A 25,797-nucleotide genomic window follows, 5' to 3' on the forward strand; every position below is an offset into this window, starting at 1 on the left:
ATTCTAATTTTCCGTGTTGCTAAAAACACGCATATAAGTCAAGGGAAATATCAAACATGAAGGTAATGAGAAGAACATTACAGGAAAGTTGTTTATGTTCAATCCTTTTGCTTGTTTTTACCTTTTAAAGCAAGACAATCATAAGAATCTGAGATGTTGCTGAATGTTTAGAATAAAACGGCTGACATGAGGGAATGAGCCCTGAGTCAACAGTAAAAGTCTACAGATTGCTTAAAAGCAATTGTATCCCAAAAAACATAATGCCCCTCTACTATGGTAGGTGGGGCATAAAAATTAAAAAAAATTGTCATTACACAAACATTGATAACCATGAAAATTAATGAATCAGCAAAAATCAATTTTGTAATGTATTACATGTTTTGGTCTTGAAATGTCAGTCTGTATGATACTCATCTAAAAGTCTTAGGCATATAAAATATAAATAACTAATCTCATAGAAAGTAATTATTTATTGTACATATCAATTCCATTCAAATGTCTCCTCCAAGTTATAACTTCATCTCATATACTGCGACTCTTGTCATAAAATATCTTACAATCAAAATTCATATCTTTTATTTCGGATTGAAAAATGGTAGATCACAGCTGTTCTGTAAATGTTTAGAAATTAGCAAAAAGTTAAGAAAATACAGATACAGGAAGAAAGATATTGAAAAGAAATTTTAGATTATCTATCATGTCTAGGATTTTGAAAACAACAGGGAGTTTCCAGGCCACTATGAAATTAAAGGGTGAAAGCCCACACATAAAATGTAGCCAAGAAACTTTCTCCGAGTGCTAAAACCTTAGATATTATGAAAGAAATCATTCGTAGCAAAGTAGCTTATTGTGAAAAATTACCACACAAAAACTTCAAAGCTAAAGTAAAAAATAAAAGATTAAAATGATTTATTGAGCAAATTTCTTTTGATTTTTGCTATACATAAGTTCTCGTTCTTTGCATTAGATAATTCTTTTTATTATTTTATAAAGTTATTAATATCAAATACACAACAACTAATTACCATTTAAAAACAGATATCTTTTCTGCTATACAATTATCAAACCTGAATAAACTAACATATCAAAGAAACTAGTACATTCAAAGGATATTATCACAATTATTCAAATTCCATGGCCATATCTACTTGAAAGTACACTGTATGTGATACGTATGTTTACCTACATGTATAATATACAACACAAGCACCTTTTTGTAATATAATGTGTAGTGAATGTACACAAGAAGAAATACATAACTTTTTAAGAATTCACTCACGTCAAATACAATCAGAAGCAGTCATCAATAGAAAAATAAACTATTCATCAAAATCAATATGACACACAAGTAATAAACACATTTTTGTGGAATAATTCCAATTTGTGAACCAATATACATAACCCTCCCTTAAAAGTTTGCCTTTGACTGACTAAATATAATATTGCAATTCTATATTTCATCCAAATTAATACATTAAAAAAATAAAAGAAGAATTTATAAAAGGATATTCTCACTTTAGAAATTAGTACAAAATTAAATAATGTTAATATTAATATCTTTTCTTCTGGATTTCTGTTAACATCTAGTTTAACATTAAGAATTACAAAAAATAAATTGCAAAAGCAACTTTTATACATATCTCCGTTGGGAATCAAAAATGTTGTAAATTACAAATTTTTCAAGAAAAAAATATCTCACAGGCTTTGAAAATTTTGGCAAAATGCATGCTTCCAAAATTTCGTATGTGAACTTGAACATTTTTGTAAATAGCAGTGAAATAAAAACTTTGGACATTTCTGGATTATCCAAGAACTTAAATTATTTTCACAGAAATAAAGAAATGTACAACTATTTTTTCCCAAAGCCATTCTACAACAATTTTCAAGTTTTCTTACGACATTTTGGAAGCACACTTAACAAACAACTGACATTGGCAATTTTGTAATATGTCTTATTTCACACATTTTGATTGGTCTAACTGTATGCTATTTTGTAAAACCAAAAATCTTCTCCCGCCCAGACCATTGTTGTCAAAAAGTATTTTTAGCCAAAAAAGTCATATACAACATTTTAGAAGCCCAGCCACAATATATGTCTCTTTGGAATGTGATAGTTATATAATTGTGTTTTTATAATATATAATTGTTTAAATGATTATTTTTCTCCTATTACATAAATGCACCAAACTACCATTTTATGTTTATAATTCAAAAATATGAATAGATGAAAGGTGTAAGTAACAAATTTTATCATCAAACTTACTTTAAACAGTTTTGCAAGTTTTGACCAACTATCATTTTTCTATTGGGTCTCATCAAAAGTATTTGTTTTCGTTAAAGCCAATTAAAAAAAGACAACTAATATGATTTACAAATATCTGTTTGAGACTATACACACTTCTTTTTTCATTGATGTTGATAATAGACAGACAGAAAAAGATCAGTTATCTACCATTAAGTTTGCAACCTTATTGTTTAATAGAACAATTATTTAATAAATGCATTAAAATCTATTGTATTTAACCTATTAATATAAATTCTCCCAATTTTCAAACACACATTTCAACCAATTAACCATTGCATTTAAAGAAAAATGGGCTAATAATGAAATTTCCTCAATATGTGATCTTCCAACTAATTCTTCATCCAGAAAAATTAGACATCTAAAAGCAAATATCTTCAATTCACAATATCCAATGACATGTTTTTCCACTTATAACCCCAGGTCAACTGGGGCTGTTTATTCATAAAATAAAAACTATAAACTCATCAACCAAATTTCTGAATTTACTGTGTGCATTTAATTTTGAGATTTTGTCATTTTAGACTAAAATGCGATTTTATTTTTTGCAATATTGTTAAAAATTCTGTTTAATTCATACAAAAACTTTGAAAATGTGAGTTTAAAGCATTGCAATTATACCCCTGTCACATTTTTCCCAATAATAAACATCACTTTAATTTCTGAATTTACAGCGCATGTAGAATTCATTTTGTTATGGGATCATATTGCAGTCATATAGAACAAAAGTTATAAGGTTAATGGTTTTTCATATATTTATGTTACATATTGAAAGGGGTGTACATGTCCAGGATTGAATCTAACATTAAATCAAGATTTACAAAACATGATTGTATTAAACTAATAAAGGAGATAACAAAAATATAAATCATACAAATCATATAAATCATATAAATTAACTTAATCAAACCATTTTATTCATTTTAACAACTAAGGTAAAACAAAATAGTATGTGTGGTTCCAGTTACCATGGTATCATCTAGGGTAGGTAAGCATGGAAGGTAGGGATTTTTTTAATTAAATTTTTTTTTAAACATCCATCCTTTCAGAGCAAGATTCTCGACTTTAATATGTACAGTGCTTAATGAAAAAATAACAAACAAGAATGTGTCCTCACTATCATTTTCAATGTTTAATGGACCGTGAAAATGGAAGAATATCTCTAATTTGGCATTAAAATTCGAAAGATCATGTCATAGGGAACATGTGTACTAAATTGCAAGTTGATTGAACTTCAACTTCATCAAAACCTACCTCAACCAAAACTTAAACTTGAAGCGGGACAAACGAACAGGTGAACAAACAAACAAAAGAATGCACAGACCAGAAAACATAATGCCCATAAATGAGGCATAATAAATGGGGCATAAAAATCTTTAGGGTAGGCTATTATAAAGACTTAAAAGAAGGGTAGGTAGGGTAACTTGAACCACACATATATTCTTATTTGGCCTAATAACAAAATGTCCTATAAAGATTTTACATCAGACCTAATTTTCCATGCTCCTATCAAATATCTTAGTCTTATTAATATCAGATCTCTCCCCATCTGTAACCAACTCCATACGGGAATCATCTTAGACCCTGTAAAATAAAATAACATTCTTACTTGTATGAAGCTACCCTGCATAAGCTGTGTTCACATTGACCTAAACTCAGTGGTGTGTTAGTGTAACTCACGAGTAAACTAAACAAAATTACGTTCCCATTGAATAAACTCAATGTTTACATGTAGTTTAAATCATGTTTTGTCTACATGCAGTCAATAGTCAATGTAGGCCTTGTGTAGGTTAAGTGTACACAAAACTAGGCATTAAACTAATTGTAAACATGTTTTTTTCTGTAAATAGCGTTTGGTGTGAACACGGCCTAACCTTACTGATCAAAGAATATAGTTTCACATACTTGGCAGTGAAGAAATTTCATGTAAATAAATAAATATGCATACAAATACAGAAATATGCAAGTTAAAGTTGAATAATCACTGCTATTTTGTAAAGTGGTAATTATCATGTTGATCAATTCTATAATGTAGATTAAAGCAAAAAAGACCTGGAGACTGTCTTAAACAAGTACATAGGTAAAACCAAATTCATTTTGAAATGAAAACATGAAAAAGAGACAAAAAATAGATCATCAGTTGTGCTATCATTTAAAAGTTTAAAGCATAAATTCTCAGGACCAAAATGGTTGTATGCATTGTGCACTTTACAGAGTTTAATTTACCTTCTATTTCTTTCCACACTATTGCTACTTCAGCTATTGGAACACTAAAATATTGTGCTAAATATAACATATCTACATCAAATGCCCTGAAAAACAAATAATAACATATTATACAGAATATATTATCTCATTTATTTTTATAAAACCAGTGGCGGTTCCATGGGGTTGGAACACACCCCCTTTTTTTTTTGGACGATCAATACATTTGGATGGGGACATATATAGTTGGTACCCCCCATTTGTCCTGGGTAGGGGAACCCCCCTTTTTAAAACGGTTGGATCCACCCCTGCAAACATTTGCTTTTTCTCTTTTAAAAATGGAAAGTTGGAAGCTGAAGGTCTCACAGCTAAAACTGTGCGATTATATGCGCAAAGTAAAATGCAATGGCACGGGTGGTGGACATAACAAAAAGAACCTTCACCACCTCCCCTCTCTCTTATAATGTTTTTTTTTTTTCTTTCTGAAAAAGCCTTGGTAAAAGTAAAAGTATGGTTGCAAGATTACAAAATGAATTTTATATACTGTGGATTCATTATTATTCGTTGGATACCAATTTTCGTGGGTTTCGTGGTTATGGGTTGTCCACGAAATCAAATGTTCAACGAAATACATATTTATAATAGGCTTAATAATAATATCGGAGATTGTTAAAACCACGAAATCAAATATCCACGAATATGCAAGTTTTCAGCAATCCACGAAAATTGATACCCACAAAAATAAATAAATCCACAGTAACATCCATCAAGATATGTAATTTTGGTTGACATGTGTGCAAGTGCATGTACACTGGTAAGTGATTTATTGCTTTTGGAGTATTTAAATATGTAATAACAATAACAGATGAATGTTGGTCTGTTTTGTAGTGTTCTTATATTTAAATTCAATTTTCAAATAGTTACATACCTTGCATGGATGATTTATTCGACCCAAAATAAGTTAATAGATGTTTTAATTTTCATTTGCATACGTCGATTTCTATCCGGCACAGCTTATATATTTCAGTTGTATCATTGCAAAGGTTCTTAGAAACTTACCATCTTTCTACATGTAAATTTGAAAATAATAAAATGGCTGCCTCTCTCGTCAATAACTTAAATCCACATTGTGTGTCTTTAATGCCTCGAACACACAGAAACCACACAACAAAATGGAATCCTTTCATTAATATAGTACGGAAAAAAGATCTCTGAAAGAAAATGAAAAGAGACTTTTATAAAATACATGAAAGGAGATATAAGTGGACACCAATGATATAGCAACCTGTCAACACAAAAATACAAAACAAAGTTCATAATTAGTGCTGTCTCAAACAACAAAACTAGGTCTAGAGGCTCTAAAGAGCCTGTGTCGCTCACCTTGGTCTATGTGAATATTAAATAAAGGAAGAAGATGGATTCATGACAAAATTGTGTTTTGGTGATGGTGATGTTTTTGTACATCTTACTTCACTTAACATTCTTGCTGCTTACAATTATCTCTATCTATAATGAACTTGGCCCAGTAGTTTCAGTGAAAAATGTAATTATAAATTTACAAATTTTATGAAAATTGTTAAAATTTACTTTAAAGGACAATCACTCCTTAGGGGGTCAATTGACCATTTCAGTCATGCTGACTTATTTTTAAATCTTACTTTGCTGAACATTATTGCTGTTTACAGTTTATCTTTATCTATAATAATATTCAAGATGATAACCAAAAACAGCAAAATTTCCTTAAAATTACCAATTCAGGGGCAGCAACCAAACAACAGGTTGCCCAATTCATCTGAAACAATTTTACCCCATGTCAGATTTGCTCTAAATGCTTTGGTTGTTGAGTTATTAGCCAAAAACTGCTTTTTACCCTACCTTCTATTTTTAGCCATGGCAGCCATCTTGATTTGATGGACGGGTCATCAGACACTTTTTTAAACTAGATACCCCAAAGATGATTGTGGCCAAGTTTGGATTAATTTGGCCCAGTAGTTTTAGAGGAGAAGATTTTTGTAAAAGATTACTAAAATTTAAGAAATATGGTTAAAAATTGACTATATAGGGCAATAACTTTTAAAGGGGTCAATTGACCATTTCGGTCATGTTGACTTATTTATAATTTGTACTTAGCTGAACACCGGGCACAGTTTTTAAACTAGATTGTGGCCAAGTTTGGTTGAATTTGGCTCAGTAGTATCAGAGGAGATAAAAGCAGATTGCCCAACAGAACCGGTTCTATAATATGTTGACCTTCTGCTGTTGTTTTTTATTTGGTCGGGTTGTTGTCTCTTTGACACATTCCCCATTTCCATTCTCAATTTTATTATAAAAAATATAAAAGTTCTGTCTGGCTCTCAAATCAAAAGTCCGACTGTCTGAGCATTTTTGAAAATACAGTTGACATGGTTGATAATTCATTATGAAATAGGATATCCACACATTATGGAACAGATGAAACTTGATACTATTTCCATTTTTACAGGAAAATGATATTATTTCATTATAGATTTTATGCAGAAACAATTCCCAATCGGATGAAAATTCCCAATTTTGATGGTCAAGGGACCCATTTGAAAACAACTGGAATGATCCCTGTAAAATAAATTTTCATAAATTTCAATGAAGGTTTACAATGTATCTGATGTATGAAAATCGTTATCTTAGACTCGTTTAAGGTGGTACCTAATACTACAGGGAGATAACTCTGTAGAATCACCTTAATGTTTGAATCACATTGTATTGTTTAGGAAATATTAAGCTTCTCAATGATCAAAATTAGTGTTTGTCAAATTGCTATGTATCTAACCAATTTTTTTCGTGAAAGTGATTGGTTCATTTGTTTTGAAATTTTGATTTTTTTTTGTAAAAGTCAAAGTAAATATTTTATCAAAATTGTATGAAAATTAAACGAGCCAAATTAATTTTAGTCCAGGTGTTGCGTACAACCTCAAATGTTAACAGCATAAAAACTACATGTACTAGGTCCATGTTTCAGGATAAAAAAATAATAATTTTAAATCAAATTTTGGCTCTGGATTCTCATTATGCAATTAATTCTGTCGGAGTTAAATTAACATTCATGAAGTTTTGACAAAAAAAGGTTGGTTTTTTTTTCCTACCTGTGCTATAGAATCTTCTTCTAAATGAGCTCTAGAACCACAAACTATAGCTAAATTGTCTGGTTTTTTATTTATTTTCTTCATTTCTACTTCTAACTTTCTATAATCACTAAACTTGCTGGCTCCATCAGCGTCAGCAAATAATAATAATTTTCCTCTGGCTACAAACATACCCTGAAAATAAAAGTGATTGTGGATAAAAAAAAACTAATCATTTAATAGCAGATAAAATTGTTACTTGTTTTTTTAATGTTTTAAAACACAATACATTTACTCACAATATATTGATATATATGTGGTATAAGTGCCAATGAGTCAAATCTCCATCCAAGTCAATTTTTAAAAGTAAACCATTGATATCTGTATCACTCAGGGAAAGCTGAATACTAAAAATTTATGATAAAAAGGACGATTTTTCATTTCCTATCGTTAATTATCCATTTTTAGATGGTGGCGTTCCCTTGTCACCATCTTACGTTGTTTATATATCTCAACTAGTACGTTTCGCTCGTGTATGTTACAATGTTTTAGATTTTTTTTTCTAAAGATTTTAGAGAAATTTATGTATTACTGAAAAATTATTACACCAGGGTTTTCGATATCACAAACTAGTCAAAACATTTACTAAATTTTATCATCGGTATAAAGACATCATTTGTAAATATAGCTCAACATGCAGACTTCTAATACGTTCAGGTATTTCGCATCCAATTTTTTATGGAAATATTCTTTATAAAGCACAAAGGTGTCAGTATTCACCTCAGAAACTTACAAAACCTTTGAATAGACTTATTAAGAAGGGATAAAATTATGATACTGTTGTCAAGACATTAAAAATTGCATATTTTGGCGTTAATATTGAGTCACTGATAAGGTTTGCATCGGAACTAAACACATTTATTCTAAAAACAGTTGTTGGCATGACACGGGTTATGTTCTTCTCATATATGTTATGATGGTTTTATACTAAACCCCTAACGGGAAGGATTGTGCCTGATGTTCATATGATGAAATCATAATCTTTCAGTCAGTTTAATTGAAGTCTGGAGCTGGCATGTCAGTTAACTGCTAGTAGTCTGTTGTTATTTATGTATTATTGTCATTTTGTTTATTTTCTTTGGTTACATTTTCTGACATCAGACTCGGACTTCTCTTGAACTGAATTTTAATGTGCTTATTGTTATGCGTTTACTTTTCTACATTGGTTAGAGGTATAGGGGAGGGGGGTTGAGATCTCACAAACATGTTTAACCCCGCCAGATTTTTGCGCCTGTCCCAAGTCAGGAGCCTCTGGCCTTTGTTAGTCTTGTATTATTTTAATTTTAGTTTCTTGTGTACAATTTGGAAATTGGTATGGCGGTCATTATCACTGGACTAGTATATGTTTGTTTAGGGGCCAGCTGAAGGACGCCTCCAGGTGCGGGAAATTCTCGCTACATTGAAGACCTGTTGGTGACCTTCTGCTGTTGTTTTTTATTTGGTCGGGTTGTTGTCTCTTTGACACATTCCCCATTTCCATTCTCAATTTCATTATAGGTCAAAGTCTGGCAATCAACACAGAGCCTTGGCCTTGGATTTGATTGATTTTTCTCAGAATTTGAAAATTTAGGGATTTAACAAAATTGATTTTGTTTCTTTGAGAGTAAAACTACTTTTCCTTGAATAAAAAATGAATATCAGTTTGCAATGTACAAAGTACATTGTAGTTAAATCTATTACTCCAAACAGTAGAATTTAAAACCACTTATGATTAAAGAAAACTTTTTTGCTTTGGGAAATAGAACACAGCAGAATCAAAAATCTTAATTGAAACTTTCAGTCTTATTTCAGCCACTTGAACAATAATGTAATACAAACCAGTCTTATTGCTCCTCCTTTTCCTCTATTTTTCTCTAATGTTAGAACTCTTACTTTATCTGTACCACACTTCTTGGAATATTTCAGACCTGTCTACAATATACAATAAATATTACCATGCTGGCTTAATTCTTTTATTTTCAATGAAAATTTCTTAATCTTATTCTAAAAATCATAAAAACAACATAACTAGTGTTCATGTGTGCAAATGAGTTTTTTGATAGTTTTGGTGTTTTTTAACTGCATTTTTGTTTTTGTACCATTAAAACATTTGCATCTTCAATTGTATACAGCATTTGGTTTGTTTTTGTAAATAAAAGAAAAAATAATAATCTATAAATTACTCCAGTGCTACTTTACAAATCAAGTATAGACATTGATAGAGTGACATATATAATAAACTTATTAAATAGACCTCTGTCAATGTCTGTATTTAAACAATATTTTAATGATCTGTAGACTTTTAAATGATTTCTCAATATTGTTTGTACATTTTTGGTAAATTAGCAAGATTCTTTTGAGAATATTTGTTATTTTGAAAAATAAGTGTTACATGTACAAGGATGAATATGACAAACTAAGAGGAAGTGTTTTATTGCATAAACTACTTTTTTTATGCCCTGCAGCAGAACAAAAAACATATTGTACAATATTATGTACATGAAAACAGATACATGTAGATACTTTTGGCAAAATTAATTAGACAGGCTTAGGTACTATAAAACTAAAGTTATTGAAAAAAGATATGCATTTTTTTAATTATTTTCAAATGACATAAATGTGCTAATCAATTTCAGTATCAATCCAGAAATCTTTTACTATGAAAAAATATATTTCAATATACCTTAGTATTGTCACTTAATTTTTGCATTAAAAAAAATATAATTTGATATAAGTCTTCTAATTATTCATACTTAGTAAATTGCAATAGACATTTACCAGACAAAAGAAAATAATAAAAAAAAAAACAGATCATATCCTCAATAAAATCAGAACAATTTAAAAACCTTTATGACCTTTGTATAAAAAATAATAAGATGTGGAATGAATACCAATGACATAACTCTCTATCAGAGACCAATAGACATAGAAGTCACATATCATGAGTACTGCCTTCAATAATGAACAAAAACATGTACTTACTTCAGAAGTTTTATCTGAACTGCCATCATCAACAATAATGATTTCATACGTGAATGATGGAGACTCTGTCTGTAAATAACATGAAATTCATATTTTAAATGAAGAAGACAATTAAAAAAGTAAGACATAATCATCAGAATTTTATTAATATACATGTAAGAGATAAGGATGTGTAAACATCAAACTGCGGAGAATTCCAAATATTATCATGATTTAAAAATATTTAACCAGATTGAATAGATGGCATAAAAGATTTTTTTAAAAAGGATACAAATTACATTTTTATAACAAGTTCATTTTTGATGATTTAAGTGCATGAATTCAAAGACTAAAAAAAGAAGATGTGATTTCACAAAAAACCCTAACATATGAGGAAGACATAATCTTTCAATCAGTGTAATTGAAGTCTGGAGCTGGCATGTCAGTTATCTGCTAGTAGTCTGTTGTTATTTATGTATTATTGTCATTTTTTTTAGTTTCTTTTGTTACATCTTCTGACATCAGACTTAGAGTTCTCTTGAACTGAATTTTAATGTGTGTATCGTTATGTGTTTACTTTTCTACATTGGCTAGAGGTATAGGTGAGGGTTAAGATCTCATAAACATTTAGGGCCTCTGGCCTATGTTACTCTTGTATTATTTTTAACTTTAGTTTCTTGTGTATAATTTGGAGTTTAGTATGGCGTTTATTATCACTGAACTAGTATATTTATTTAGGGGCCAGCTGAAGGACTCCTCTGGGTGCGGGAATTTCTCGCTGCATTGAAGACCTATTGGTGACCTTCTGCTGTTGTCTGTTATATGGTCGGGTTGTTGTCGCTTTGACACATTCCCCATTTCCATTCTCAATTTTAATCATGAGCTGGGTTTGAACTCACAATCTTAGTGTTTACTGGCTAGGGATTACAGTAGTAACAACTTAGACCACTTGGCCACAGAGGCCCTCTTGTCCATACCATAATATGTGCCTACACACCACTCTGCTAATAGAAATAAAATCCAGATTTTTTTTTAAAAAGCTTGATAAGATAATTGTTTATACATTTGTACTACATGTATACTTACTTGTCTTTTTTCTAAATACTCCAAAGCCTCATCCATCATCATGGGTACTGTTAGTTAAAAAAACAAAATGGTACATCAACAATGTTAAAAAAATATTTTAAGAAATATACATGTATAAGAAAAAAGGATAAATTCTATCAATATAGTTTTACATATAAACAAGGGGTTGGGCATTGTATAGCATTACAGTACATACTGAATTATGGTGTCAAATTCATAGATAATTTTCAGAGAAGTTTGTGTTTATAATATCTTTTATTTTAAATAATCTTAATAATGATATTAAAGTGTTTAAAGTTCAAATCAGAGCTCATGTATAACATTCTATAAACAGAAGACAACCAATCATGATTTTTTTCTTGTTTAAACTTTGTTCCTGGTAAAATGCCTGCTAATTTATTTTTACTTTAGTCTAGTACTTAGTATATTTTGTAGATAATCATAATAATAAGACAGTTCTTCTTACATTTGACAAAATGTTTGACTTTCTGTATGATAATTTTACTGAAAAAAATGATATTTAGTTTTAATCTTACATCTGTCTTGTTCATTATAGGCAGGTACAATAACAGACAAATCCACACTTGGAGGATCATGAATACTTGGGAATTCTTCTTTTTCATCTTTCTTGGGATCAGTAAAAACTTTTTCACTGTCAAATCTTCCAAGATTTGGGTAGGCTTCACTTGTAACAAGTAGCATCACTAAACCCTACAATATTTAAATTTAAAGTACTGTTAATTCAGTATACAGGCCCGTAGCTAGGAATTTCCAAGGGGGGTATTTGGGCTCATGAACTCGACTTTAACAGTCACAATTTGAACAGAACGTTGACTTTAACAGTGCTTATTTGGTTCCAAGGAGGGGAGGGGGGTTCATCCGAACCTCTCCTGGCTACGTGTATGGTATATATACATATGATATATGCAATGTGGTTTTTTTTAAATACATGTAGCAAAGAACGTGAGATGATTACAGGAATTAATTTAATAAAAATGTTTATCATTTTTTTTCTTTTTAAAAAACAATTATACAAAAGGATTGAAATGGGAGTTACTTGACTAATAGCAGTACAAAATATTGCCAAATGACATTAAAGATCAATTTTGATACATGACGGTGAATCACTTTTAATTCTTTCCTAAGAAATTTGTAACAAAAAATTATTCCGATCTCTGACAAATCAAAAAAAGATATTTTGACACGTCACAATTTTTTAACCAATTTGAAGCTAATGGTTGCCAAAAAATAACAGTTTGAAGCTTGACATTACAGGAAATACCTACCCTCAATCAATAAGTCCTGTGTAAATTTCTGATGCAATAACGATTGTTTTTAACTACACTTGGTTATCACAGGACTTTTCTTTCTTAAAACTATATATTTAACATTTACTGGGGATGTTTAATCCCCTCTCGGTTTACGTTGCTATACCAATGCCTAAAAGGAGTTGGTACAGTTGGTCTCAAAAAGAAAAAATCTTGCCGGCTTTGACAGATTACTTCAAATTTAAGTCTTCGATGCCTTAAAATACATTACCAAACCATTATGCTATTAAGGCCTTTTAATTTAATTTAAGTATTCACAATAGACATTAAAAATAGACGTTTACCAGTAAAATAATGAAGAAAATAGCAACACATGTTAAGGAAAATATCAACATCAGATCCATTTTCACCGGAAGTTGTTGTGAAACTCTGGATCTAAATAATGTTTGTTTAATTCGGTCGCACTAATTAGCGACAAGAATAATTTTAGCGACAAGAAGCGACAAGAAGAATTATTTCAGCGACAAAAAGCGACAAGAAACTATTTTTTTTTTAAATAAAAATACTTATTCCAAACAGAGACATATAATACAATTATATGTCTCTGATTAGATGTAACTCTGGCAAGATTGTACCCATTTTATTTCTTAAAATTAAAACTAATATTATAATTTTAAGCTGAGACTACTATAACACATAGTAGTCTCAGTTTTAAGTCAATAAATGAAATGCACCATAATTTACCTTACTTTTAATTACGTTTATTACTCATCTGGATGGTAAAAAAGAGTATCATTTATGCTATTTTAAATCTTTTATAGCATGGTTTTATTTCTATTACTATAAGATAAGAGTTTGAAATTATTTGGGTTACGGCTGTGCATTCTTGTTTTGGTGATTGTTTGTCTTTAATATTGGTTCCAGAGAGGAACATTCTTTTAGAAATATACCAAACAGATTTTCATTAACCAAGACTTAAATTTGTTGTAAAATACAAAATGCTAGTAGGATATTCCGGTGAAATGGCCAAATACAGATAATATAAAATAAAACCCTTTTAACATGATTGAACCCAGAACGTTAGTCAGGGAATGTGTACAAGGTATAAAAATATGAAAAAACATTGTTGTCACAAAAAAATAATTTTAAAAGCCTTTCAACATGTTCAAGACATCATCATTATTTAGTACATATTTATTTGTAGTGCCTAGTGGATAGGGAAACAATTTATTGTAACTTATATCAATTCCTTTCCACTTTGTGTTTGCTAGTGCTGCCTTGTAGCGACATTATCCTACTCTTTTTCCCAATCTACAAGTGTGTTTTTTACATGCAAGAGATGATAACTCTGAGTCTCTCTAAACAGGGGTCAGCCATTTATCATCCCAGTCCTACAGACTATCATTGTTTCTGAAAACCTAGTCTGAGATTACTCTGACGTCCATGGCTGTTTTGCCAGACAAGCTGGGGCCGTTGGGCTTGTCTGGCAAAACAGTCCTTGGACGTCAGAGTAATCTCGGACTACTGAAGACCATACTCACACATGGTGTCAAGGGAGAGCTCCAGCATGGGTATGGAACCAGGAACCTTTGTGTAAGTAGACACCATAATTATATGGACTATGAAGGTGTAACTTATCAGGGTAACATGGTAACCAACAAGACATTTTGGCCATGTAGCTCATTCGGCCATGTACCTTTTCAGCATTGTAGAAAAAGTTGTTTCTACCATACATGTATATTAATACTGTATTATGTTATAAGAGCTCATTATTTATATTTTCTTTGTTACAACATGTACAACTGTCATGGCTGTATAACTTATACATTTTATATCTTTTGAAAAAATATTTGTATACCACTTTATAATTAGTCCTACATGTATAATATATATTGTAACGAGCTCGCCTTTCGCTACAATTTTGGGTTTAGTGCATTAAGTGTCTCAGTTGCGAGCATGAACCGATATCGTTAATATGGCTAGATGAATCAAGATTTTCTGAGGATAAATGATTTTATTAGCGGTCGGATAGTATCGACTGCTTTAGTTATAGTAATAGTAACAAGTCTTAATATACAATGACAAAAACAACTGGTCAGTTCTTTACCACAATTCTTGGTATAGTTTTAACCATAATTCTTGGTAAAGTTTAACCTCAGCTATTGGTATACTCTAACCATATTTAGTGGGATACTTTAACCATGTTAACCGGCACAGTTATTGGTATAGTTATACCACAGTTCCTGGTTATCATTAACCACAATAATTGGGTATCTTTAAACACAATTATGGGTTGTAACCAATGTCTACAAATTAATTATAACTTAATTATAAATGTCATGGCTGCCTTCACCAAGGGTTCGTAAAGTTCTGTGTATATCGAGAGCCTGAACACCTAAGTGTAATTTCAGAAGCCTTTTATAGTAGAACTGACCAGTCACATGATATCATAATACACTCATACAAGGTAAATCAGCAACATAAAGTCAATCATGTGAAACAAATGTAAACCTGGTTCCTATAGGTAAACAGGTCAACAAGAATAATTATTTACAGACATACAAATAGTAAAACAACATTTATATAAACATGGTGCATAAATAGAAAACAATGATAACATGAATAATTTAATTAACAGGACGTAACAAAATATATATATGAATTCTGGGCAATATTTTCTATTTCTTTTTTTTTTCTTTTTTGACTTATTTTGCTATTGATTCTTCTTTTTCTTTTTTTTTTTTTATCAATGTGGCCTCTATGTTATGTACAATGTATGTCTTTAATCACCATTGCCACTCAGTGAAAACTTTGGCCCATGGCCAGTATCAAACATTATAAATGTAAATAATAAAACATTTGCATCAAATGCAAAATCCCTTCTTTTTAGATCCATACTTTATTTTGTTAATATAAACATGATAAAAAGACACCATTTCTATCCACCAACATGACCAAAGTTCAAATAAATTGGATGTAAGCATGGTAAGCATTTGTCACTTCATTTAATGATCAGTACAATACATATATATATATGGATAAAAAAATAAAAAGAGATGTGGTGTACGATATATATATATCAATGAGACAGCAACCAATAACAAATATAAACAAAAGACATCTATCGAAAAAAACATATACTCTAAACCAGAAAATAGGTGTTTATATAAAATATACCAAGCTATGAATCCCCTAAAGTCTTCTGAAGTTGTGACTTGATTTAACAGAAACAATCAAACAATCAAAGACCTGACTCAAAATTACAACACATATTCAGTTTGAGGCATTTCATTTTAATATTATTTACTAATATGGAACCCTAGCAATGCCTTAATTCATAAATCAATTGTATATATTCAAACAGAATAAAGTTAAAATGTAAAAAAAGATGTTAGCATGTTTAAATTTTTAATACATTAAACATGTTGAAAAAATTCTATGGTATATATTTTTTTTTTTTTTTAGGATATGTATTTTGGTCCTTATTCCAAGGCCTAGGACCAATGATATGGTTTTATCCATTGAATGAATTGGAACTTTCTGGATATGAGATATTTGCTGTCACATTTTTTGCACCTGTACTCCTTGGAATACCAGGTGTTCTCAAACTTCTACAGAACAGATGGATATTAGGTATACTTCGCCTGGCAACTGTTGGCAGCCTTGCCTCATTCCAAGCCAGTACCACATTGATGAGGCTGGCTATACTAGCACTTGGGACAGGTGCTGCTATGTTAGTTTTTACTGTAACTTTGTGGAGTAAAGACTCTAGAATAAGGTATGTTTGTTATTATTTGGTCGCCCCATTCACCTGACAAGTGAGTTTTACTGAAATTTAAACATGTATTATCAAGCTACATATTACTTAATATTGTATAATGAATTAAAAAAAAAAATCCAAACTTTAAAATTAAGTTTAAAATTGTGTTTATAAAACATCATTGATATATATGTTAAAGCTGACATTATTACTGATAGTTTCAAACAAACAAAAAAATCGCATACATTTATACATGAAATAAGAATAATGGGATGTCACCATTTAATTTTCTTAAGAAGGCTTTTAAAAATGAATATCCTGGCCTGCTCAGAGTTGAAAAATGAATAAGCTTTCACAAGACAGTATCAAACTGAATTTTCTGCAACAAGAAAAATAATTGTTCATACGGAAAAGCCTAAAAAATTAAAGCATATGGCAGATTTTACAATAAGAAGGAATTATTGTTTTTGTGTATCCATCAAAAAAGCAATTGCTGAAACTGTGAAACAGACTGTGTAATGGAGTAATGCATTATGTTATTGAATAAAATGTGTCTTTCTGAGTAAATAAAAATAAAAATTACTCTGTGTTTGTGTTTTTTGTTGGAATTAGAGGGTTTTCAATTTCAAAATATTGGACATGGAATAGACATCATGACCTACTTTACTGACATCCAGCTTATTTGGAGTGGAATTTTGAAGTATTATTTATAAGTGGAGCCTAATAACATGGACTTATATTTTAATAAAAAGTCTTCTTTTGTGTTTTACTCATAACTTTAAGGCAGATTTTTATTGGTAAAGGCTAAAAAAGGTAATTTAATAATATTGTTGCTAACGTCACGTCTTTTCCGTCCATTGTGGTATGTCACAATCGCAATTTTCTTGTTGGTTCTCAGACAGCCAATTGTAGTTATTTTTATCCTGGGTTTTATAAATAATTGAAAATAGCAATCATATTAAATTTGGATGACGTAAGGGGGTCAAAGGACTTGAGGAATCAATATCATTGGCTGTTTTATTTTTTGCGAACGTTACTGCTCTAGGTTTCCGTCCAAATCAGTGTCACGTGAGCAACATATATTTAGATCTGTAACTCTCCTGTATAGGAGTTACGATATCGCCCTTTGCAGAAATAGATTCGGAGTCAGTTCCTTCACATGATGGGGATGCAAAAAAGGCAAGTTGTATGTAATATCGTTACAAGAGGACCTGAAATGTATTCCGTCCATCAAAAAGACATTCGCAACAAAACGTAATATCATGATAGTAGATGTTGCTAATGTTACTATTACGAATTGGTTTCTTGTGTATTCATTTGATATAAAGTACACCTGCAAATGACATTCTGTATATTTAGAAATTCTAAACCAGATTGTACAATTTTATTACTCCAGGCATATATTAAACATCACTGTTTGCATACATTTTAACTTTTAAAGATGTTGTTGCTCATGTGACATGTCCAAATGTCGCTAACGTTACTATTTTTTTGGTTTCTTGTGTATTCATTTGATATAAAGTACACCTGCAAATGACATTCTGTATATTTAGAAATTCTAAACCAGACTGTACAATTTTATTACTCCAGGCATATATTAAACATCACTATGTGCATACATTTTAACTTTTAAAGATGTTGTTGCTCATGTGACATGTCCAAATGTTGCTAACGTTACTCATTTTTGTCTCCGTCACGTTAGCAACATGAAAGTAGGAGACAGAACACAATACTGTAAAATCTGCCATATGGAGCAACAGATGTAAATAGTTGGTTAATTTGACCAAATTCTGCACACATCAAATTTACATTTATTTTTTACATTCTCATAAACAAAGTATTTATTTTCAGGTGCCACACATTTTGGGGAATAATTTTAGGTTTCCTGTCCTTTGTAACCAGTAGAGTATGGTTTGTTTCCTTTGTACCAACATGGTGGAGTAACCAGACTAATTCTATTGTGATAGGTATTGGAGCTATAGCAGCATTAGACCATATTATCTCAGGTTTGTATAATTTAGACATTATAGTGAAATTCAATATTAATCTAACTTCACTACATGTATTACAAAACTTAGAAAATATTGCTTGCATTTTTTTTATCATTATTAGGGACCACTTCCTATATACAGAAAATAAATAAATCCACAGTATATGAAAAGCCCTATAACTTTCTTTTCCAACACACCACAAACGAAACCTAACCAATATATGGGGCAAAGTTACATCTTTACCTCCACAATATATGAAAAGGTATACATTATTAAAATCTAAATTATATCTAAAGAGTTGGGTAACAGAACCCCAGCAGCAACCCCTATCAATTTAGTATTGAAGTGCCCCCACCCCAGCATAGCTCCTCCACTGTAACCCTTTAGTAAATCTACTCTTAAGTTCCTTGAAGTTCATTAAATCTTTTTAAGGTTCCGATATATCTGAAGTAAAAGAATCTCCTTCCAAGAAAACTGACCGACCATATTGGTTACCAACAGCCATTGGTTTTGGTAGTTTGTTATATCTTACACATTGGTGTTTTGGTGAATCGTCATTGGTTCTGAGATGGGTTGTGAAAGGATATCCTGATCATGGACCTGCACCGTATCCATGGGGGTAAGTAAATTTTAGATTCACAGAAAAATGGGGAAAGGGTTCTGAAAAGGCAATCAAAAACTGTAGGTCATACAGATACAGACAACACCATGACCTAACAAAAATACCATTATAGGACGACAACTGTATACACAATACTTTACAGAAAACTGAAGTTGGTACCCAACACTTTCACTAAAATTAATTTGGCTCGTTTAATTTTCATAAAATTTTGACAAAGTATTTACTTTGATCCTTTAATAAAAATATATAAATTTCAAAAATTTTGAACCAACCATTTTATCAGAAAAATTACACTGGTTATATAGCAATTTGACAAACACCAATTTTGATCATTGAGAAGCTTAATATTCCCTTTACAACACAACGTAATTAAAGCGTTAAGCTGATTTTACAGAGTTATCTCCCTGTAGTGTTAGGTACCACCTTAAGTGCTAGGCTGCATCAACCATACAAAATAATAGTGATAAATGTTTTAAAATTTAAATTTAATTCTTTCATCGAGGATTAGAAGTGAAACAAGTTTTAACCACAAGCTTTGGACATGCTTAAACAGAAACTTATTGTTTATTATTAAAAACTCTGCAAAATGGTTGCAATCTTTTTTAACCGAATCATAAAGAAAAGTTTCCAAAGATTCAAATGAATATATAAACAAAGTTACTGGGATATAGATCCAATATTTAAGACAGCTATTCAACACTCAACATTCATTGCAAAACAAATGGTTTTTAACATTTAAGGAATGACTATGATATTTTCTGTCTATGAAGAAATAACATAAAAAATTTGGTACACACTGAATAACATGTGAAGAGGGTTGTTTAACAGTGTGCACCACATTTTTATGTTATTTCGAATAGACAGAAAAAATATTACAGTCATTTGTAGAAAACCATGAAAAAACGTTTATGACATCACGGTCACATGACTAAATTATGTCTATGGGCTGATAACAAAATAACGTCAGCCAATTAGAAGATGTGTTACATCCAAAATTGAATTATATAACAATGGAGCCCAGACAATAGCATATGATGATTTCTACATTATCTACAGTCTAGTCTTCAAAACTTATCAGTAGTCTGTTCAAAGCCAGAGAATTTAATATTAAATAATGAAAATTTATTTATAAAGTGCCCTATAAAAAAAATACTCTAAGGCGCTGTACATTCATTATGGTAATTTAAACAAATCTTTGACAACAACGTAAAAGGTACATTGTGTCAGATTTGAATAGTGAAATAAAAACTACAACAAAAATGCCTACCATAAAAATATCAATATGAAAAATACACATGGCTAAAATCATGCAAAACAAGCAAAAACCCTAAAAATGGAAAACAAAAAGTAGCATTAGAATGTTGATACTAAACAAGTTATGATCTGTAAAAGAAAAGAAAAAGAATCTGATTAAAAAGCAATGTCAGAGATAAAAATGAGTTTTAATCTTAAAATATCTTTTAATAATACATGTTATATACTGGGCCTCTTGTTTTTTGAGACTCTGGTGGACCTGTGAAAATTAGTCTTACAGGCCTATAGAATTAAAACCAAAAGTCTGAAAAATAGGGTGTGGTCCCTGTGATCCAAAAAGTGTGCTGTGAGAACTGGCAGTAAATACAAAGTCTGATTAAATTTTAAAAATACAATGCAATATTATAAAAGTATCTGAAAATGTATAGATTGTTAGATTCGTCTTTTTAAGTACACATACACATGCTTTCTTCATAAAATATTTATTCATGAATAAACATGTCATTGTTATAATGTCACTTTGATATTAAAAACCTTAAAAAAAAATATTTCTTTTTGTTGCAGATCCTTAATATTGATAGGTTTAGGTTTGGGAGTACTGGTAATGTCCTGGAGTGGGATAACAAAGTCAAAGATCTGGTGGATTGTGGGATTGATTTCTATATTGATGTTATATTACCTTCCAACATGGATGGGATTCATGGGTTGGTTTAATGCATTTTAATTTCTTTAACCAATCTATTTAGGCCTGTGTGCACTGAAAGATAAATTTTTGTATGCAAGCATGGGTTAAACAGTGGGACATTATTTGTGGGTCAACCAGTTTTTTGTGGAATCTATGGCTACAGGATAACGACAAATTTAAAACATTTTCTGAAGGCTTGTATGCAGACTTTTTTTAATCACAAAATCAAATATCCACAAAAAAACGAAATAAAGAATATACTTTTTGACAATTTGATGGAAAATATAGTATGTAACCTTAAAAAAATAATAATACCAGTTTATTTAATAGAATATAGAAATGTAGACTTTTCAATGACCACTAGAAATAAAACATTTTGCTAACTAAAGTACCTTTTGAATCAATACATGTATAATATTGTAAGCTTTCAATTTTGCAGCCAGTGATTTCCTAAAATGAAATGCACAGCAATATCTTGCATGTTTTGTACAGTAACCTACTATCTGATAACCTTTGATTTTTTTACTACATGTAAATGTTTAATTGCAATTTCAAATTATAATCATAAAATAACTGTTTCTTATTATTCTGTTACAGGTGGACTTGCACTGTCCATTTACACAATGTCAGTATGGCCTGTTCTGGTTGATAGATTGACCTTGTGTCCTCCAGCAAGGTCAATGTTTGTTGTCATGGTAACTTACCTGGTACAGATATTTTTCTTTGTATGGACGGTAGCCTACAACTTTGTACCAGGAGGCGTATATACTAGAGAACATACAGACTTCCTTATAGCTGTTGTGATGATAGGGATCTTCATAGGAATGTTTATAGGTATAATGATAGTTCTAATATAATCATTTGTAAAACTCATTTTGATTGGATAATGCCAATAATTTTCATGGCATCTATTCAAAGTTGATGCTATGAAAACTTTCTCACCAGCCCAGATGACATATGAAAATATATAATTGGACATCGTTTTCTGTCAGTTTCGTTAGAACGGAGATTACAATTTTGTACAAAAAGTATTTTAAGCTTAGACAGTATCAATTTATCAATTAGTTATGTGATGGTGGCAAATACCTGTCGGTAGTGACCATCAAATCACCAATTGATGCCATAGGAGCTTAAAATACAATATAGTTATCTCCTAAATCTTTTGATACTCTCTTTGTGTTAGGCAGATGGAATTTAATGTTCAAAATCATTTTAAACCCACAAACTCCATATAGTATCTCAGTTAAAAGAAAATTATGAAATGCCTTCTGGTTTCTAGAAAATATAGCATCACAACCTTATACAATCTATGAGAAAATCTAACAGACAATATTGCATGATCATGTTTCATTGTTATTATACACCGAAACTTTAATTATATAAACTTCAGCTTATTGATTGCTATGTTATCTAGGTGGAGAATATAATAGCCATACAGCATTTCCATGTGACAACAAGAAACCGGTTCCATTCAACAAAATAAGAACAGGTCAGTGTGTCTTTAAGTTTTGTTCCTATCTGTGTCATACATAAGAATGCATATGGGCTTTGCTCATTGTTGAAGGCCATACTGTGACCTATAGTTGTTAATTTCTGAGTCATTTGGTCTCTTGTGTAGAGTTGTCTCATTGGCAATCATACCACATCTTCTTTTTTTTATATTAACTGTCATGTAAAATCATTTGCATTTGGCCTAAAATATCACAGTAGAGAATAAAACACTCAGATAATTTAATGGCTTTGAAGTTATTTGAAGAATTGCAAAACTTTTATACTGATACATTTACAGTGAAACCTGTCCAAACTGAATTGTGACCAAAGATTTTGTTGAGTTTTGGCAGATGTCCAGTTCAATCAGGCCTTGACGGCATAAAACTTTGTTCAGTGCTCGGAGCACAAAAATCATGCTCGAAACATGAAATCCAGTAGTTTGATTGGTTGGTTTTCGAGTACGAGTACAAAAAACTGACTTGAAAGTTTAATGAATGCAAGGCCAGGTTAACATCTCATTTAGTTTGTTATGAACATTTTTGGTTTAGACAGATTTTCAGTTTATGCAAGTTTCATTTTGGACAGGTTTCACTGTACTGGGAATATAACCATCATTGATGCAGTGTTATGCTGTTTAGCTTGTCAAATATAATTCAACATGATCACTTTTTATCAAGGTCATGGATTCTAGCAAAAAAGACAACCATTGTCTAACAAAAAATAAAATATAAGAATAAGAATTGATGACCTGATTCTTGGATATGAATCAATCATTGTACAAACCATACATAAAAAGCTTTAAAATATTGATGTTGATTATAATAGTAATATATAAATGTATTTCAGTGACTGTATTGATTGTGTGTATAGGACTATTGGGTTATGGAATGAGATACAGTGACAATCAAATTAAACAACCAGAAAAGGTATTAAATTGATAAATTTATTAAAATTTTAAAAGTAGAAAATTCATTCACACATATGAAAGTAATTTTATCATTTTGTAAATGATGTATTTAGGCTGCACATCTAATTTGATCTTATTTTAATATTGTGGATTCATTTATTTTCCTTAATATCAATTTTTATGCTGTCGTATATTGGTACCACCATTTGGTTTCCAGATAATAATATAAAAAAGAAGATGTGGTATGATTGCCAATGAGACAACTATCCACAAAAGATCAAAATGACACAAACATTAACAACTATAGGTCACCATACAGCCTTCAAATAACTTTAGTATAAGTGAATAGAAATATATGAAATTTTATTGTGAATTATGGAAACATTTGTGAATACATGGTTTTGTGGTTTTGCCTTTATCCATGATGTCTGCATGCAAAGCTTAAAAAAAAATGGAATTTGTTAAACATTTGAATTTGAGGTTTACCTGTACCTAAGAAATTGAATATTTAATATTCCAACAATAATTATGAATCCACAGTACTAAATTCCCCCCAAAAAATTGTAAACCATATCCTAAACTATTGTCACACTTCTGTAACTGTTACCATGGAATATGTCAAAGAGAAAATAGCCCAAGGCCACCAGGTGGTCTTCAAATCAGTAGAAAATTAAGCATACAGAGTTTGGCTTCACATGGCTACTAAACAGTAATGTGTTCTAGTTCAGGGAAATGGATGCCACATTGAACTCCTGAAACATATAAATGAATCAAAATTGCCACACAATACCAGAAAATCCTCAATTGAGAAAAAAACACATATCTTAATGAATTCATTAAAAATTTAAAAATATTTTCTTTTACCTAAATAAATAAAATTTAGAATTTAGAAATAAATATTTTTGATCTTAGTTGGTTAATAAAGATAGATTTCTTTTGTACATTGTAGAAGAATGAAAAAGAATTTTCTGTTGCAATTTGGACATTTCATTTTGGATATGACAACAAAGGATGGCCGAGTATGGAGAGAGCTGCCAAACTCTTTAAAGACACTGGTATGTATGATTTTAGAAGTTATGCTTTCTTATGTGGAAATCATCCAAGGAATTCAATAGTATTTATAGATTATCGTTGATCATCGCGATGAGATTGATTCTCTTGCTTGAGCCGGTGACGGCAAAAGTGAGAAGGCAATCGAGTTGAGATGACCACTGATAATCTGTTTATCACTATTTTTCCTATGACGATGTTGTCAATTTCATGTCAATTTCATGTCAATTTTGTAATCAACACCACGTGCCTGCTTAGTTTCTAGTGACAATTTTCAATCTCAAGCAAGTAGCATGAAATGAAAAATTATCACAAAAAAAGATCAAAGGAAAATTGCACAAAATAGTGATAATGTTATTTACAATTATATTGGAGGTTTGTTCTTTTGCACACAGATTTAGAAAACTGTAAATTCAGAAATTGTTACAAGATTCTTATTTAAAATGTGAATAATTAGACTTGGTGATCATCGTAATAAATCTGATATCTGATACATATAGATATCTATATAGTAACATGCAAGGATCCGCAAAATTTTTTCACCTAATATCGGTCATTTTCATTCAACTTAAAAGTTGATGCCCCCTTTCAAAATATTATTGTCAAAATCACATTACTGCATGAGACTCATTATGAGTATGCTCATACTCGATCGTCATGTTCGTAGCATCAACAAACTTGTTTCACTGTTGCATCGCATTTACTTCATGATTTGTCCTACCATTTTCCTAAAATCTTTTAAGAGCAATTAAGGGAAGGCAACAGTTGAAAAATAAAATGATTTTAATGACTCAAAACAATAATATTCTCAGTTATCGCTCACGTTTCCTTTGATTCTCAAGTCAAAATTCAAACCGGATGTACTACGACAATACTAAAACGAACAATTCCGGACTCTTTTTCGGGATTAGTTTTGTTTATCCAAATCACAGGAAATCATCGGCTTTTTAATATTTTACCTTTAATAGTAAAAGAATATTAATTAAAATAGTTGCACAAGCTTTATTTAGGATGAAATTATTTTAAATTTAAATTAATTGTCTAAATCTGTGGAGGAGAATTTCAAGCATGCGTATTA

General features: G+C 30.6%; 2 protein-coding genes across 2 annotated transcripts in view; one reads left to right on the forward strand and one right to left on the reverse strand.

Annotated features, from left to right (window-relative positions):
- Positions 1 to 480: 480 nt before the first annotated feature.
- LOC134697364 (dolichyl-phosphate beta-glucosyltransferase-like) lies at positions 481 to 13,386 on the reverse strand. Its single transcript, XM_063559597.1, has 9 exons — positions 13,304 to 13,386; positions 12,228 to 12,402; positions 11,692 to 11,738; positions 10,627 to 10,695; positions 9,484 to 9,576; positions 7,627 to 7,800; positions 5,567 to 5,718; positions 4,529 to 4,614; positions 481 to 3,886 (listed from the first exon to the last, which is right to left on the reverse strand). The coding sequence occupies exons 1-9, from the start codon at positions 13,361 to 13,363 to the stop codon at positions 3,771 to 3,773; spliced, it is 972 nt and encodes a 323-aa protein (XP_063415667.1). The 5' UTR covers positions 13,364 to 13,386; the 3' UTR covers positions 481 to 3,770.
- A 511-nt stretch (positions 13,387 to 13,897) lies between these two features.
- The window catches only part of LOC134697363 (PGAP2-interacting protein-like), a 28,719-nt gene continuing 16,819 nt past the window's right edge, over positions 13,898 to 25,797 (forward strand). Inside the window, exons 1-9 of the mRNA XM_063559596.1 lie at positions 13,898 to 14,061; positions 16,425 to 16,737; positions 18,571 to 18,725; positions 19,143 to 19,329; positions 21,151 to 21,290; positions 21,869 to 22,105; positions 22,686 to 22,760; positions 23,609 to 23,688; positions 24,619 to 24,724. Of these exons, the coding sequence (XP_063415666.1) occupies positions 14,022 to 14,061; positions 16,425 to 16,737; positions 18,571 to 18,725; positions 19,143 to 19,329; positions 21,151 to 21,290; positions 21,869 to 22,105; positions 22,686 to 22,760; positions 23,609 to 23,688; positions 24,619 to 24,724 (1,333 nt within the window). The 5' untranslated portion in view covers positions 13,898 to 14,021. The remainder of the gene's footprint in view (positions 14,062 to 16,424; positions 16,738 to 18,570; positions 18,726 to 19,142; positions 19,330 to 21,150; positions 21,291 to 21,868; positions 22,106 to 22,685; positions 22,761 to 23,608; positions 23,689 to 24,618; positions 24,725 to 25,797) is intronic.

Source organism: Mytilus trossulus, chromosome 14 (assembly GCF_036588685.1).
Source record: "Mytilus trossulus isolate FHL-02 chromosome 14, PNRI_Mtr1.1.1.hap1, whole genome shotgun sequence".
Lineage (NCBI taxonomy): Eukaryota > Metazoa > Mollusca > Bivalvia > Mytilida > Mytilidae > Mytilus > Mytilus trossulus.